At 33.0% G+C, this 16,495-nt stretch overlaps 3 protein-coding genes across 4 annotated transcripts; 2 read left to right on the top strand and 1 right to left on the bottom strand.

Annotated features, from left to right (window-relative positions):
• Positions 1–1,315: 1,315 nt before the first annotated feature.
• LOC110601086 lies at positions 1,316–5,004 on the top strand. Of its 2 annotated transcripts, none has more exons than XM_021738106.2 (4): positions 1,316–1,606; positions 2,398–3,466; positions 3,574–4,650; positions 4,749–5,004. In XM_021738106.2, exons 2-4 carry the CDS (start codon positions 2,441–2,443, stop codon positions 4,776–4,778), a joined length of 2,133 nt encoding a protein of 710 aa, XP_021593798.1. In that variant the 5' UTR covers positions 1,316–1,606; positions 2,398–2,440; the 3' UTR covers positions 4,779–5,004. The 2 variants fall into 2 exon arrangements, with proteins under 2 accessions (XP_021593798.1, XP_021593791.1); XM_021738099.2 differs by having other exon boundaries at positions 2,411–3,466.
• Positions 5,005–6,203: 1,199 nt separating this feature from the next.
• LOC110601120 (bifunctional riboflavin kinase/FMN phosphatase) lies at positions 6,204–14,149 on the bottom strand. Its single transcript, XM_021738140.2, has 10 exons — positions 13,610–14,149; positions 13,324–13,513; positions 12,585–12,715; positions 11,444–11,513; positions 11,085–11,150; positions 8,495–8,646; positions 8,332–8,409; positions 7,722–7,858; positions 6,878–6,970; positions 6,204–6,486 (listed from the first exon to the last, which is right to left on the bottom strand). The coding sequence occupies exons 1-10, from the start codon at positions 13,698–13,700 to the stop codon at positions 6,349–6,351; spliced, it is 1,146 nt and encodes a 381-aa protein (XP_021593832.1). The 5' UTR covers positions 13,701–14,149; the 3' UTR covers positions 6,204–6,348.
• A 153-nt stretch (positions 14,150–14,302) lies between these two features.
• On the top strand, positions 14,303–14,998 carry LOC110609951. Its single transcript, XM_021749803.1, has one exon. It carries the CDS (start codon positions 14,303–14,305, stop codon positions 14,996–14,998), a length of 696 nt encoding a protein of 231 aa, XP_021605495.1.
• The last annotated feature ends 1,497 nt before the right edge of the window (positions 14,999–16,495 follow it).

Consider the following 16,495-nt stretch of genomic DNA (forward strand, 5'->3'; position numbering starts at 1 on the left):
CATTTTCAATCAGAATATATATACGTGGAAAGATCCCCGCCCAGTTTATTAGAAAAATTATAATTAAAATGTTCTAAAAATTAAATAAGCAAAAATTTTTAAATTTTGATTAATTTATCCAATTTTTGTAATTTAATTGTATGGTAATTATTTTATGAAAAGTTATTAAATTAAGAAAAAATAATCACACTTTTAAAAAATATAAATGTAAAAAACATTAACATCTAAAGTATAAAGAAAAATAACATATTTTTGTAATAATAAAATAAATCGTTAATGCTATTAATTTAATATTATTTTATTTTTATAAAAAAAATATTTATATATTTAAAGAATTCATTTTTATTAACTTAACATGTTTATAGCACAATTCTATTACCACTTGATTTAAGATAAAATCAATTTACTTTCTTATAAACATAAATTAAGTTTTGTTTATAAATTAATTTTACAGTAATTATATTATTTTATAATGAATTTACGTTTTGTAAAATAACTACTCTATGAAAAGTATGTTATATTATTAAATGAAATTATTAATTTTTTTAAATAAAAATTAGAGATTGGTGATAAAATTTGAAATCTTTCAGATTTATTTAAATGCATTTATGTCTGTAAATATAATAAAATTATTAATTTTATAATTAATTATAAAATTATTAAAATAATTATGATAAATTTATTATTTAGCATACATGTGATATGTAAAAATTAAAAAATATATTAAAATATTTATAATATTTTAAAATTTATTAAATGATTTACTGTATAATTTTTATAATATAAAAAAATTATTTTTATAAAAATATTTACTAATTAATTTATTTATATTAAAAATATCTTATACTTTTATATAATATTTAAAAAATAAAATTAATAGATGAGCTAATTAATGTATTTTTAAAACTCTAAAAACATGTTAGTATATTTTTAAAAATTAAAAATTTAACTAATAAATTTTTATATATCATAAAAATTTAAATAATAATTTTGTAATAATTAATAATTATCATCATTAGTAATATTCTCGGTGATTAATTAATAAATTTTATTAATGATAAAATAAATTCTTTTTTTTTTAAAAAAAGGAGGCAGACTGATATGGTAATAGAAAAGAAAGAAGAAGAAAAAAAAGTAAAAGTGATGAGTGATGACTTTTAAGCCTGGATTCACATTCAAATGATGTGTATGAAAATGACCCACTTTATAATTGTAATCACCTTCACATGTTCCAATCAACAACTGTTCATAAACAATTCAGAAAATTATGCATCATGCAATTAAACAACACCGGCAAAAATCTTTTATAAATTGTTCTTTTCAAAAAAGAATAGTAGATTTTTTGCAATTATGGTTTTGTTTTAGCTTTTGCCTCTTCTGGTTAGCTAAGTAAACACAAGCGTGTCGACTAGTTTATCCTTCACTTCTCTACTTCTCTCTCTAATTATTCTCTCTCTCTCTCTCTCTCTCTCTCTCTATACTTCTTGTTATTGTTTCTGATTTGTCATTGATCTCTCTCTCTCTCTCTCTCTCTCTCTCCCCCTCCCTCTCTGTCTCTGTTCAAGAAACAAGCAGACTTGGTTTCTGGATCTGCTACATCTTGCTGGTACTGTCTCACTTTCTCTGTATATATGTGAAATTTGAGTTGGGTTTCTACAGAGGAGCAAGAAATAAATATTTGTTAATGGGTTGATTATTTTTAATTCAAGGAGTTTGTTTCTTTTATGCAACATCTTGTTCTTCTTGCTACTTATTGTGGGATAAAGATTTTAACATGGACAGTCAGGTTGTTAATCAAATTAATCTTTGATTCTGTATACCACCTAGAAATTAAAGCTTGTTTGGATTTTGAGTTTCTTATATAACCATGGGTTCATGAATTTGAGTTCTTTGTAGAATTACTTGCTGCTGTCACATTCTCATCTGGGTTGTCAATTGAGGATTTCTGCAGTCTCGTTAGATGTAGAATTTGAAAAATTGGATACCAAATATATGTAAAAAAAAAAAAAAAAAAAGTCTCCAAGAAAACTTCCAAAAGCCCAATTTCTGTTTGGGGTTCTCATTCATCTTTAACCCGTTTCTCTCTGAAAAACCATTTATACCCAAATGCATTAATAACGGTTTTCTCTATAAAATTTTTATAATTCTTTTGATTCGTGCCTGATGTATTCAGTGGCTTTCCTTGTACTATTGAAGAAGGTTTTGGCTGGTCGTATTCATGTCAATCTTAGTTTCAGCAAAAAGTTTTGAATATGAATTTTCTGCGTAAAATTATTGCCTTTTTTAAGGAGACAAACATAATGAAATTCGGTGGCTTTTCTCTTTTCTTTTTGTTTCTTTTAAAACACCTTCATTCTTCATTCTGAATCTTGCAAACTTGGATTGGATTTCATTCAGCAATCTTTTGCAGAAACATTAGTACACTTGATTGAAGTGTCTGATGGAAGAAAAGCAATTGGATTTTAATCAGCCACTTCTATCTGTGAGGAGGTTCTCATCAACAGGATCAACCACAGAAGCTGATCACAAAAGGAAAACTGATAATACTCATCCCAAATTACCCCCGCTTCCTGTTTATAAGTCAGAATTGAAATCCGGTCCAGTGAGGAACCCGGGAACTGTTCCTTTTTTATGGGAGAAAACCCCAGGAAGGCCCAAGTATGAAAGCAAACCACGAAATGCAGTTCTTGCACAACCTCCTGTTGTCCCAAAGCTTCCACCGGGGCGGATTTTGAATGTTGAAAGACAAGCGTTAGATATAGATTCTGAAGGCATGGCTGGTGGTCAGTCTGAAGCAAAAAGTGGTGTTTCAGGCTCTTACAGTGTTCCTTCTTTGGAAAAAATTGTAACTGAAGAAGAGAGCTCCAGAGAGGTAAAAGAGGAGACAGACATCTCTGGTTCAGAGGATGATGATGAGGCCTATGTAGATGCACTTGATACACTTTCTCGGTGTGAATCATTCTTCTTGAACTGTAGTATAAGCGGAGTGAGTGGGTTGGATGGTCCAGATATGAAACCATCTGGCACTTTCTCTACAGATCCACAAACTCGAGATTTCATGATGGGTCGATTCCTGCCTGCAGCAAAGGCAATGGCTTCAGAAACTCCTCAACATTCTACTAGGAAGCTACCTGTTGTACAAGAACAGCCAAACAAGTTAAAGAAGATGGTATCTGTGGATGAAAATTATACAGTCAATCAATGTAGAAGACTGAACAATATACTACATTATAACCAAGCTGATGCAGTGGAAGAAAATGAACAGGAGGATGATTATTTTGATGGATCAGACAATACATCTCTTAAAGTTTGTGGGCTGTTCCCTCGGTTATGCTTACAAAATTCCTTTTGTCTTCTGAATCCTGTACCAGGGATGAGAAAACAAGCCCACTTACACATTTCTTCATCTAATCTGAAGAAAGTTAACTCTTCATTTGCTGCTCGTTGCAGTGAAACCGTCAGTGAGGTATGTATATTCTCTTCCTGCTTTACTATGTATTTTTTCCTTGATGTATTTTTGTTCAACTATTTGCATCTTAATGGAACTACTCTAATAGCAATTTGTTTGTTAAGCATGATAAGGATGCTGCACGCAAGCAAAGATCAGCGGGTGCACTCCGAACGACAGGGTTGCATGAAGATAAGAATGAGCTGAAAAATGAATCAAATAAGATTGCTAGAAGAAATGATCATCAGAAATTGGACGGATCGTCTCTATACAAGCGTTTGCAGGGTAATGATGCATCACCATACCAAGGCAAAATTTCTCAATCTGCTGTTGATGGAGAAAAAGGGGATATAGCGATTACTGATAAATCTAAAAATTCTGGGATGAGCGGCTTTAAAGCAGATACAAAAGGTGGCAAAAATTTTCGAGAATTATTGGCCATAGAGAGTGAAGAGTGGGAATCAACTTCTGCTAGTCCTACGGTTGAGAAAACTCTGTACATAGATTGTGTACATATGCTAAAACCTCAAATTTCAAATTCAAGTTCTACAGATATGAAAGGCATATTTCATGATGGAAAAGATTCTGTCAATGATTCTTCACTTCAAGCTATGAAGCATGTTGATGCTGTGGGCGAAAAGGGAAATGTGATGGCTGAAAGTCTGGAGTCTGCTGATTCTTGTCTATCATCTGGCAGATCAATGCATGATGTGCAAACAGTTTTGGTGGATAATTCCAGGCAAGATCAAGAACTTATAGGAACCTCTGTTACACCAGCAAGCCCAAAAGTGGATGAGGATAGGAAGATCATTTCAGAAAGACAAATGGGTCAGATATCAGGCAAAGTGGAAAGTTGTCATGGCCTTGTCCAGGATCCTATCAAGATGAGAAGCACAAAAGTGGCTGATGATAGAAAGGTTGATCTAGAAAGCAAACATCCGGAAAAATTAAGTGATCAAGAGACTTCTACTGGCTACTACTCTCTACTACCTCTTCCCCCACCATTACCAAATTCTCCATCGGAGTCTTGGCTAAAGCGAACTTTACCTGCTGTTTCCTCAAAGCACATGTCTTTAAGGTCTACTCTAGGTATGCATGCTTATCCTAGAGTTCAGGCTTCCAAATTGGATTCCCCTGATCTTACATGGGAAACCATTGTCAAAACTTCAAATGTACAACATGGAAATTTGCGATTTTCGGAGGTAAACTCTTTAAGTCCACCTACATTATTTTTCTCCATTCATTTTAGGCTCAATTTATGCTCACAACATTCCTTATTCTCTATATTATCACTTATCAGGAATTGCTTACACCAATACCTGAAGTTTAAACTGCAAGGCTCATTTTAGTACAATGGCTGAAGGATATGCTCTGCAGGAATGCACATTGTTTTGTGGTTTGCATAGTTGTGAAGAACATAATCCATCTTCCTGATATTTTCAGTCTCCAAAGTGCTTCAGTTTTTTAGAATTGGTATATATTGTAATTGTAAATCAAGAAAACCAGCCAATTCTCTTCCACTAATAAGAATTTATGATTAGCTATTTTCTTGTAAATCCTATCATTGATCATCCCAAGTTTTTTTCATGTAAAGAGCTAAATTTCTTGCTGTAATAAAACAATAAAAGGAGGCTGCTTTTGGGTGATGAATGCTTCAAATTCAAGTAATAATAAGATCTTTTTCAAGCAAAAAGATGAAGTTGATGCGACAAAAAGGCCTTTTTAGCTGGTGATTTATTATTATTTTTTCCTTGTAGTTGTAGTGGCTGATTTGTCTGGGATGTGATGTGTGCAAAGGGAATTGTGCTTAAAGAAGGGTGCATTATTAAAGTTGATTCAGCTTTTCTTCCATTCTTTTCTTTTTGTTTGACCGGGCTCCAACTGGGTTCCAATTTATTTGGTCACAATTTCAAGGATAATTTTAATTTTAAGGTTATTTGTTTCATTGAAAAAAAAAAAGTTGCATTTTTAATATTTGGGATATTTAAAAAAAATTCAATAAGAAGTGTTTTTTTTTTTATTAAAGGAAAATTAAGCTATTAAAAAAATGTTTAAAAAATGATTTTATCTTAAAAGGAGAAACATATTTTATGAATTTTGAGAATATTATTAATATTTATAAATTTTTTATCCATAAATTTGTTAATATCTTTTATTTTTTAATATTAAAATTAAATAATAAAAAGTTATTTTTCATAAATAAATAGAGTATATATATAATAATTTTTGAAATACATTTAGCAATAATGCACATCACAAGAGGAAAATTTTAGAATAAATTAATTAACTTTGATACTTCAATTTGAGATTTTACAAAATACAAGCGATGTAAAAAGACAACTGGATTTGTTATTATTTATTGTTTAATTTTCAATATGAAATTATTATTTCAAAAGGTTAAATTTTTATTAAAAAATTTATATACACACTCGAAAGAAAATCCCTTACTGTATCATGAGTTAAAAAGAAAATAATTAGAATGTGTTTGGGAATAAATTTAATAACTAATGAATTTTATTTATATATAAAAATAATTAAAATATATATAAATATAAAAAAAAGTAAACCTTATTAATTTTCATTATAAATGGCAGAACTATATCTATGGCTTAGACAATAAATTAAAACTGAATAATAAAACAAGTTTAATAATCATCAAATTAAATATTAATATTGAAATTTGTATACAAATATAAATATTTAATATAACAATTCTGAATCTGTGTGATATGAACTTAATCTCTCCATCGCCTTACCCAATCAAAACATTAAATTGGATTCACATTTAACTAGCAAATCAATCATATAATCCATATGTATAGTTTGGTTTGTAATTTTAATTAATAATTACAATTACTCAATTACTACAAATTTATTATTATTAATGTGGTGTAGAAGCATTAGAGTTCTCCAGAAACGCAGCAGCCATTGTTGTTGAAAGGAGCAGAAAAATGGTGGATGAATATGGACTGATCCAACCCACAACTTGCAATAGACTTGTCCTCTTCAAGTATTTCCACATTATTGGATTCAACTTCCTGTAAATTACAAATTTAGAAAGAAAAAATTATCAATCAAACTTTTTCAAACTCCCAATGGATTTGAAACATATGCAAATGGTTAGCATAATTCATTTTGAATGAATTTTTATGAAATCATGCAAGATGAATTCTTTTATTTTAAATAAGAGAATTGTTAGAAAAGAAATCAAGAAAAATGAATTCTTATGAAATTTTCGATTCCAAATAAAGGATATGGGATTTCTTAATAATTGTTACATTTATGATCATTATTATGACTCCATTTATTTTTGCAATACAATTACAATATACATTCTAAATATATTTTGTATTGAGGGTTCTAATCCTCTTTAGTATAACTTATGGTTTCATCCAAAATGAGGATTGAATGTTGCAAGAATGTCATTACCATGCTATTCAGTCTGCGGATGTAGCCAACCAGCTCCAGTTGCATCTTCTGATCTGAAAACTCATTGGCTTTTTCATCAATCATATGTATTTGCTGCAAAAACAAAATTTAAATGTGAACCATTTCAATGAACCGAACATAGCTGGTTCCGGGGGAGGGGGAAGAAATAAGATTGTACACAGGAAAAACTAACTTTCTAAATTAATACAATTGAGATAAAAAACCAGACCCGCAACTTCTTGTGTGATGTGGTCCATATGGGGGTAACTGGTAAGGCTCACTGGCCTTCCTTCGAACAAAGAGATAGCATATGGTAGATATGAAATTTCCAGCAAAAATGAAGAAACTATGATCTAATTTTTCTTTTCTTGATTTAGTTAAATAAAACATTTCTCATCAAAGATATTTTAAGGTGAAATAAATAAATAAGAAAATGGAGCTACTTAATTATATTTTTCTTTTTCCTTTTTCTTTGTGGATTATTTCAGATAAACTTCTATTTATTTATTTATTTTCTCCCTCTATTGACTATTGTGTAAATGGTAGCTTACTGTTTATTTATTAGACCAAATTTGGCAAAACTTACTATAATGATTGCAAGTTTACATTTCCACCACATCAACAAAACTATCACTAAATCTTTATTAAGGCTACAAAAGGAAGAAAATAAAAGCAGATCAATTTAAAGTTGAGATTGTTTGTAAAAAGGAAAAAAGGAAAAAAAAAAAAAAAAGGCAAAACTGACCAGATTCAAATAGTGGAAAAGAATGGAAATAACATGCATCTGACTTCAATTAATAGATTAGCTTAGAAATTAAAAGAAACTGAAAGATTGGCTACTCACAATATTCCTCTTAACAGTACTTGAATGATGAAGTAGTCCAATGCCAACCACAACCTTTGAGATCCTATGCATGCCAGATTCAGCCCAACCAAAGTACAGTCCTGAAACTTGGCATGGAAGAGCTGATTTGCCATCATCTGGAATTTTTACATATTCTTTCAATGACAGAACAGATGAAATTGTAATAGAAATTCAACTGAATCCCAAACTAGTTAGAGCTAGTATTATGGATAATACCTATAAAGAAACTAAATCTAGATGCAAATTTCATAAGATCCCAAGTGAAAAAGAAATACTAAATTAGCTTTAATTTTATGTAAATGTAGCTTGTTTTATTTGTATAAATGATGAATCTTTAAACGGTTAACCAAGAAAGCATCCTCTTCAAGCACCCATTAACCAGGGAAACTAGATTGAAGAGGAAGCAGTTCTAACATAGCAGAAAAGAAAATAAATGACCAAACAATAAAGGGTTATACTCAGGAACTTAACACATGAAACTTTTTCTCTTAATTAGTTTGGATAACATGGAAAGTATGGTGTGTCCCACTTTGATGACACCAAACAGGGTGCTCATGCAAACTATTGCAAGGAAACTAATTTCACATACCTGTGACTTCAGTAACACATCCAGTTTTGTATAGAATGCGAAAGTAAATTGGTTCAATGGGCAATGCCTTATCAACCCCTGCAACATTATGCAAACATAATTCCATCAGAAAAGTGACAGAACTACAACCAGAAAATAAAATGATGTCTTGATATGTGCATACAATCATCAAACAATGGAAGCCCCCATATCTCAGGCTGAAATTCTAGAAGTGAATGAAGCACAATATCTGCCAACAAAGAACAATCAGCTTCACTTCCAGATGGAACAGCCACTACCCTCATTTTTGCAGCCTGAGCAGCTTTAACGCCAACCCTGAGAAATGTATTAACATGAACTTTATAGTAATAGAACAAATAGATGGATATTCCATAACATCACAGGCCCATAACAGAAAAGAGTACTAGCTAGAGTTGCTTTGGATGTCCTTAAGCAAAACAAGCATACTGAATTTTTCCTCAGCAAAACATAACTCTCATGCCTGTTGCTACGCTTTTTCGTTTTTGTAAAAAGTACAAAAGCACTAACAAATAGATATTCAAGGACGAACGAAATCAGAAAAAACAACTAATTAATGAGCATAGAAACATAAAATTAAGACATTCAATCCATGCTTTGCATAACTATTATCAATTGTTTTCCACAGGAACTTTAAAAGATGATGGAAGCTAAAAATATAACCATATCACCCCAAAGAGAGTCATAACAATAGCACAAACCAAAGCTTTCCACAGTAAACTTGCAAAGCAACAACAGAATCAAAATTGCTCATCTCTTTGAAGGGAAGTTCAAAATGGCAAAAATATACTCCCTTTGACTTTATTTTTGCTTTGTTACAAAGTGAATCAAGCTATTGCTCATGTAGCAAGAGTTTTAACTTTTGTTTTGGTTGAACAAGGTTTAGAAAGACATGAGAAATGCACCAGGAGAAGTGGGGATTCTGGGTAAAAGAGCTGGAATAGACAGCCCAAACAGAGCCCTTCTCTATTAGCAGTGGTCATTATTGATGCCAGCACAGGATGGGAGTCGATTCCAAATATCAACCCATGCAAGGAGCCCTTAGCAAAATTCAAAGATTCAAGTGATGATACTCCAGAATGTAGAAAATCAAAGTGTTTTCATGAAAACAAGACATTCTAAAGGAGCAATATGATGAAAAAGCTGAGAGACGAGCTAAGAAAGAAGTGTGAAGCAAGAAACCAACAAAACACAAGAGAAGTAGGAGAAATATATAAGAACATGTGTTGAACTCCAAAACCATGTCCTACTCCACTCTGCCCCATATTTTTACCTTCTGCTCCATGTTATATTCTGTTTTGCACATTTTGAAGAATTAAAAGGATTACATGGCTTGCCTTCCATTTACCCGGCCTCATGTGCATCAACCCGTGTACTTCATGGGCCAATTTTGTAATTTTTTTATTTATTTTGAACTTATTATTTAGAATTTATTTAGGCCCAATTAGGTAATTTTTGAACAGTTCATGATGGTGATGATGGGAGACCAAAATCCGCAATGGAAATCAGAATCTGCTATGGTAAAAGCATAAATTAAACCTGAAATCCTTGCTGCAGAAATTCTTAGGGATGTTTTTAAAAACAAGAAAGATAAAGAGTTACAATAAGTGTGGGTACTGTATACAAGTGGCAGAATTTTAGGAGCCAAGATGGTGAATTCAGCTATTGTTATCCTATAAATCTCATGGAATATGAATGGGAAATATCAAAAAAGGAAAGTAAGAAAGTTCAGCTATCAAATGGTATTGTGATCTTGAAGAACAAGCATGGAAAATTTGGAGAACAAAAAGGAGGAAATTAACTCTTTGTCAATTAAGAGTCCATACTCTCAACTGAAGAGGATGAATCACCCGGAAGTACAAAAGTTTTATGCAGGCCCAATTTCCTAAGTTCTCACATTCTTGGGGATAAGAATTCGCTGGTGGGGGAGGTATTGTCATGTATAGAAGCTTTGATAGTAGTGGAGGGAAAAGAATCAGTTAGCTTTTGGAGGGAAATCTATTTATGGTTAGAGAATTTGTTAAATCCGTTAGAGAAAGTCATGACAATTACTAGGTAAGTGACTATAAAAGGAATACCCAGTACCAGATGTTTGCATCCCAGAAAACTAATATAAGGACATCTTCTTTCTCTCAAGTCTTCGCTCTTTTATTTATATTCCTTTCTCTTCTATCTTCTTTTTGAGATTTCGTTTCTCTTCTACTGCACTATTTCTTATCATAGAAACTCAAATCCAAGGGCTACCACTGATAAATATCATTTAACATAGTCAGTCCATGGGGCCTATCATAGACATTCCATGGGGCCTAACAAAAATAGCAAGGATTTTACAGTACTGTACCAATGTGGTGGATAACAAGTAAAATGATACAACTTAGGAAGCATATCTGCAAAATCTAATTCTGTAATAATATAATGAGTCAAGGTAAGGAAAATTTACATAAAGGCAAAAATATCACCAATAAAACTCACTTTTTTTTAATGTTGCATACTTGAAATGATATGGGACAAGAATGTCAATCCCATGTGCTACATTGTTGACCATTTAACAGTCAGCTCCTTAAGGAACACCTAGCAACAATGATTAACATGCTTCGGATTCATAATCAGGTAAGCCAAAACTGATGTATCTAAGACTCTTGTTTATTAGTTTAACTTATTTTGCAAATCCTCAACCATTATATTATTCACAATGCTTAATTTACTGAATACGAGTGTTGTCTGGAATAACTTACAAAGAGTCTTCAATAACCAGGCACTTTAGAGCGTCTACACCCATTCTCCTTGCAGCCTCTATCAATCTACAAACAATTAAGTATATTATAAAATCAAGCATAGGGACAAAATTTTATTGTACAGAATTTTCTATTTAGAAGAGAGTTGAAGCATATGAGTCGTGCAAGAAGCTTTTGGATGTAAAAGCAAACATGACTATTGTGCTTCAATATGCGAGACAGGACCATGTAAAGGATCACTGCAACAGCACCATTCTAATGCATCATAGGCTGGGTCTATGATAGGCCATGGGGTTTGGATGCTCTAAGGTTCCAATTCCATGAAACCTCCTAGACTAGGTTATTATAAGAGAACTTACAAATCTGGAGACGGCTTCCCTGATTTGACCTGGTCGCTTCCAAGAATTGTTGAAAAGTACTCATTCCAACCTACAATAGCAATTTAGGCAAATATAAAGGAAAATAAGAAAGCGGACTCCACTTACCTATAAGTAAATCACAGATAATTCCATAAGGAATGTGATCAGTATGCACTATTGAATGAGATAATGCAGTGAAGTGATACAATATTCAAACCTGGGGAAACAAGATAAGCAATAAATGGGAAAAAAACACATGGGTTTACAGACTCTTCACCAACAAATGAATTTACTAGGAAAATATCCATGGTCTAGCTAGTTTGTCAATTATGAAGAAAATAAAAACAGACAATGCTTTTACAAGATAATATTTTGGCTAAGGATTCGATTAATTACATCTGCATTCATATTGGTACTTATTGTAGTTTGGATTGCTAACCAGCTCTCCTGATTTCAACATTTTTAAGAAATCACACATTGCATTTTGTTGTCAACTGGGATCAAGCTAAAAGCTCTACCTGAATTCCAAATGACGTTGCAGAATAACATCCTAAGTAAAGTTAAAAAGGCAAGTAAAATATAAATGAGAAACACTCAAGAAATAACACTTTATAATAACAGAGTACCATCTAGTTCCCATAATATTTCTGGTGAAAATAAAGGGAGTATAGAGTTCTGTGGGTGATAACTCGTAAAAACAAATCAAGGTTAATGACAGTTTCCATTCAGTTATAATAATTTCACGATCAAAAAGAAGGGAAAAAAATGGAAAGCTATATGTGCTTGGTCAATATGCCCATTTCTGTTTTCATACACATCTTCGCTATAATCTTTATACTAATATAGGGACACTTTAATTCAAACATGAAACTTGCATGGAAATGTTTCTGAGTTTCACTTTTCTTCAAGTTGAAATAAGGCGACAAGGGATGATCCAACATAATATAATGACGTAAAAGTGAAAACCATCCCCCCCCCCAAAAAAAAAAAGAAAGAAAGAAAAAATCCACCCACCCACCTACAATATCACATCATGCAACTTTTGTAATTACTTTATTGTTCTACTTTCGATCAGTTAGCAAAAAAAATAATAATAACAATAATAATTTTTGCCAAGATTCAAGCAAGATAAGAAAAGGACCTTCTTGGTGAGAGATTTTTGCATCTATATATTCTCTTAAGGAGTTTGAAGCAAGAGCAAATGGCACCCCATTTTTATGCAGATGTTTGATGAGACGATTAGCACCAGGCAGGGGTCTGGCAAGCAACCACCTAAGGGAGATATTTAAAGAATATAAGATGATGACATAAAAACTAAGATTATAAGCAATCATATTGCATGAAAAACTTCTCCTCACCAGGCTAACTACCATAGTCATTTGCAAGGAATATCCAATAGTTTTTCTTTCCACATATTCATAAAACGATGTTATTTCATTAGGAAAGAGACTAATAGTATCATTCACAGTCAATCAGCTATTGCCTTTATGGACATGAATGATGAATCTCATACCAGTTAAATAAGCTCATTGTTTGGCACACTCTGTATCCCTCGTTTTAAAATAACATAATATGAGTCAAATTCAATTGAAATTTCAAACCTTGATTGCTGTACAGCAAACACAAGAATCTCATGAGAATTGAAATAAAAAATTTATTTGCAAATGACATGAGTTACTTTTTCAACCAGTTCCAACTTCCAAGCATAGTACACTTATCAGATAATCTGACAAGGTAATTAGGTTCAAGTTCAACTATTGGCATATTATCACATCTCACTTCCATTGAAAAACATTTCTCAAACCAAATAATACTAACAAACATTTGCAGTAATGAACAATAAAAATAAAAAAAAAATACACATACATAAGCAAACTTACTTGTCACGATACAGAGGCATGATTTCATCGATGAACTGATTGGGTGTAAATGGGAGGTCATAGTCCTTAACAATGGTAGCAGCTGACGCTTGTAAAGTCATCCCCAACCTCTTCCTATCTTCCTTTTCCTTGTCCAAATTTTTCCCATACTTAGCCAAAAATTCTTTGAGAACACTCTTTGTTGCATTCTCTACACATTAATAAGCACACAACACAAGAACATTTAGAAGAGAATAAGGAAAAAGACCCATTATGTAGAAATGAAAAGAAAAATGGAGAAGGAGACCTGTGTCCAGAAGAGTCCCATCCAAATCAAGAACAACAGCAGAAATTTTGATATCTGCACAGCAGGATGCAGACCCAGAAGAGTTCATCATGGTCTGCAGACCCAAAAGATTATCAATGGAAAGAGGGACAGATTTTGTCTAGCAACAGGTACATGCGAATGCAAATAATAAAGAGTGATGGAAAAATAAAAGAATCAACGTTCATATGCAAGTAACAGGAATATTCAACAGCGTCATTCCTGCATTGTGCTTAACAGCGTTAAAGAGATTTGATTCAAACAATTTGGGGGTTTTATGTAGGAGAATGATTCAACTTTCAGTTAAAGCTTCCCTATCCTTCTGCCAGCATCTCTACACGTTCAATTAGTTTGTTTGTTGATTCTCTTTCCAGTTCATGAAAACACGTCAAGAACGTGTGCCGTTTTTCCGGTGTTTGTTTTTTTTTTTTTTTTTTTGCATGAAACACGATCTTCCTTCGGTGTTTGCTTGAAACAAGTTTTGAATATGAATTTTCTGCGTAAAATTGTTATCTTTTTTAAGGAGACAAACGTATTGAAATTCGGTGGCTTTTCTCTTTTCTTTTTGTTTCTTTTAAAACACATTCATTCTTCATTATGAATCTTGCAAACTTGGATTGGATTTCATTCAGCAATCTTTTGCAGAAACATTAGTACACTTGATTGAAGTGTCTGATGGAAGAAAAGCAATTGGATTTTAATCAGCCACTTCTATCTGCGAGGAGGTTCTCATCAACAGGATCAACCACAGAAGCTGATCACAAAACGAAAACTGATAATACTCATCCCAAATTACCCCCGCTTCCTGTTTATAAGTCAGAATTGAAATCCGGTCCAGTGAGGAACCCGGGAGCTGTTCCTTTTTTATGGGAGAAAACCCCAGGAAGGCCCAAGTATGAAAGCAAACCACGAAATGCAGTTCTTGCACAACCTCCTGTTGTCCCAAAGCTACCACCGGGGCGGATTTTGAATGTTGAAAGACAAGCTTTAGATAAAGAATCTGAAGGCATGGCTGGTGGTCAGTCTGAAGCAAAAAGTGGTTTTTCAGGCTCTTACAGTGTTCCTTCTTTGGAAAAAATTGTAACTGAAGAAGAAATCTCCAGAGAGGGAAAAGAGGAGACAGACATCTCTGGTTCAGAGGATGATGATGAGGCCTATGTAGATGCACTTGATACACTTTCTCGGTGTGAATCATTCTTCTTGAACTGTAGTATAAGCGGAGTGAGTGGGTTGGATGGTCCAGATATGAAACCATCTGGCACTTTCTCAACAGATCCACAAACTCGAGATTTCATGATGGGTCGATTCCTGCCTGCAGCAAAGGCAATGGCTTCGGAAACTCCTCAACATTCTAGTAGGAGGCTACTATAGAGAAAATGGTTTTTGTATTATTCACTGAACGTATTACAGAAACTTATATAATACAAGTCTACAACTAACTAAATATATAAGATAAGTATACAGCTATAACTCAAATATTAAAAATAGATAAAACTGTTATAGTTAGTCTTTATCCTTAATACGCTCCCGCAAGATTGAGGCGCCATTGGAGACTCCAATCTTGGTTCTAAAGTAACAAAACTGAGTTCTTCCCAAAGCCTTTGTAAGCACATCAGCAAATTAATCTTTTGAACTTATGTGAAGAACCCTTAACTGTCCAGCATTAATTTTCTCGCGAACAAAATGGTAATCCAGTGCAAGATGCTTCATCCTAGTATGATAGATTGGATTGGCGCAGAAGTAAGTCGCACCAAGATTATCACAATGAAGGACTGGTGGTTGTGATATTGGTGCTCCCAAATCTTGTAATAAACTTTGAACCCAAAATACCTCTGCTGCAGCATTGGCTAAGGCTTTGTACTCGGCCTCTGTAGAAGATCGTGAGACAGTCTTTTGCTGACTAGATTTCCAAGAGATAATATTAGAACCAAGATATAGAACATAAGCAGTTGTAGACCGCCCATTATCAAGGATACCACCCCAATCAGAATCAGAGAAGGCAGACAGAGTATGAGTGGAATTTCAATTGAGAAATAAGCCATAATGTATGGTTCCTTTGAGATATCGCAAAACACGTTTCAGTGCTTGAAGATGAGTTTGCGTTGGTGCATGCATAAACTGTGACAGCCAATTCACTGCAAAAGAAACATCAGGACGCGTAATTGCCAAATATTGAAGAGATCCAACAATTTGGCGATATACGGTGGAATCAGTCAAACTAGAACCATCATTTAAGATCAGCTTGTCTCCTGTAGACATAGGAGTATTCACCTCTTTAGCTCCAGCCATATCAAATCGGTCTAACAAATTAGCAATATGTCGATGTTGCGAAAGAAATAATCTTGCAGCTGTAGAAATTACTTCAACCCCCAAAAAATGATTTAATATTCCCAAATCTTTGATAGAGAACTAAGCAGATAGCTTCTGTACACAGGTATTCAGAAAATGATTGTTATTACCTGTAAGTACAATATCATCAACATATACTAGAAAATATGCAGTAATCCCATTGGAGGAAAAAATAAACAAGGACGCATCAGCATTTGATTTGCGAAAACCAAGTTTGAGCAAAAAAGAAGTAAGTTCAAGATACCAAGCTCGTGGAGCCTGTTTCAAACCATAAAGAGACTTCTTCAGTTTGCAAACATAATCAGAAAACTCAGGTTGCACATATCCTGGAGGTTGCTGCATGTAGACATCTTCATAAAGTGTGCCATGTAAAAAGCCATTATTTACATCCAATTGCCTTAACTGCCATCCTTTAGAAATTGCAAGAGTAAGAACTACCCGAATTGTGACCGGTTTTGTAACCGGACTAAATGTATCAAAATAATCACGCCCAGGTTCCTGAAGAAATCCTTTGACAAC

Source organism: Manihot esculenta, chromosome 1 (genome assembly GCF_001659605.2).
Source record: "Manihot esculenta cultivar AM560-2 chromosome 1, M.esculenta_v8, whole genome shotgun sequence".
Taxonomy (NCBI): domain Eukaryota; kingdom Viridiplantae; phylum Streptophyta; class Magnoliopsida; order Malpighiales; family Euphorbiaceae; genus Manihot; species Manihot esculenta.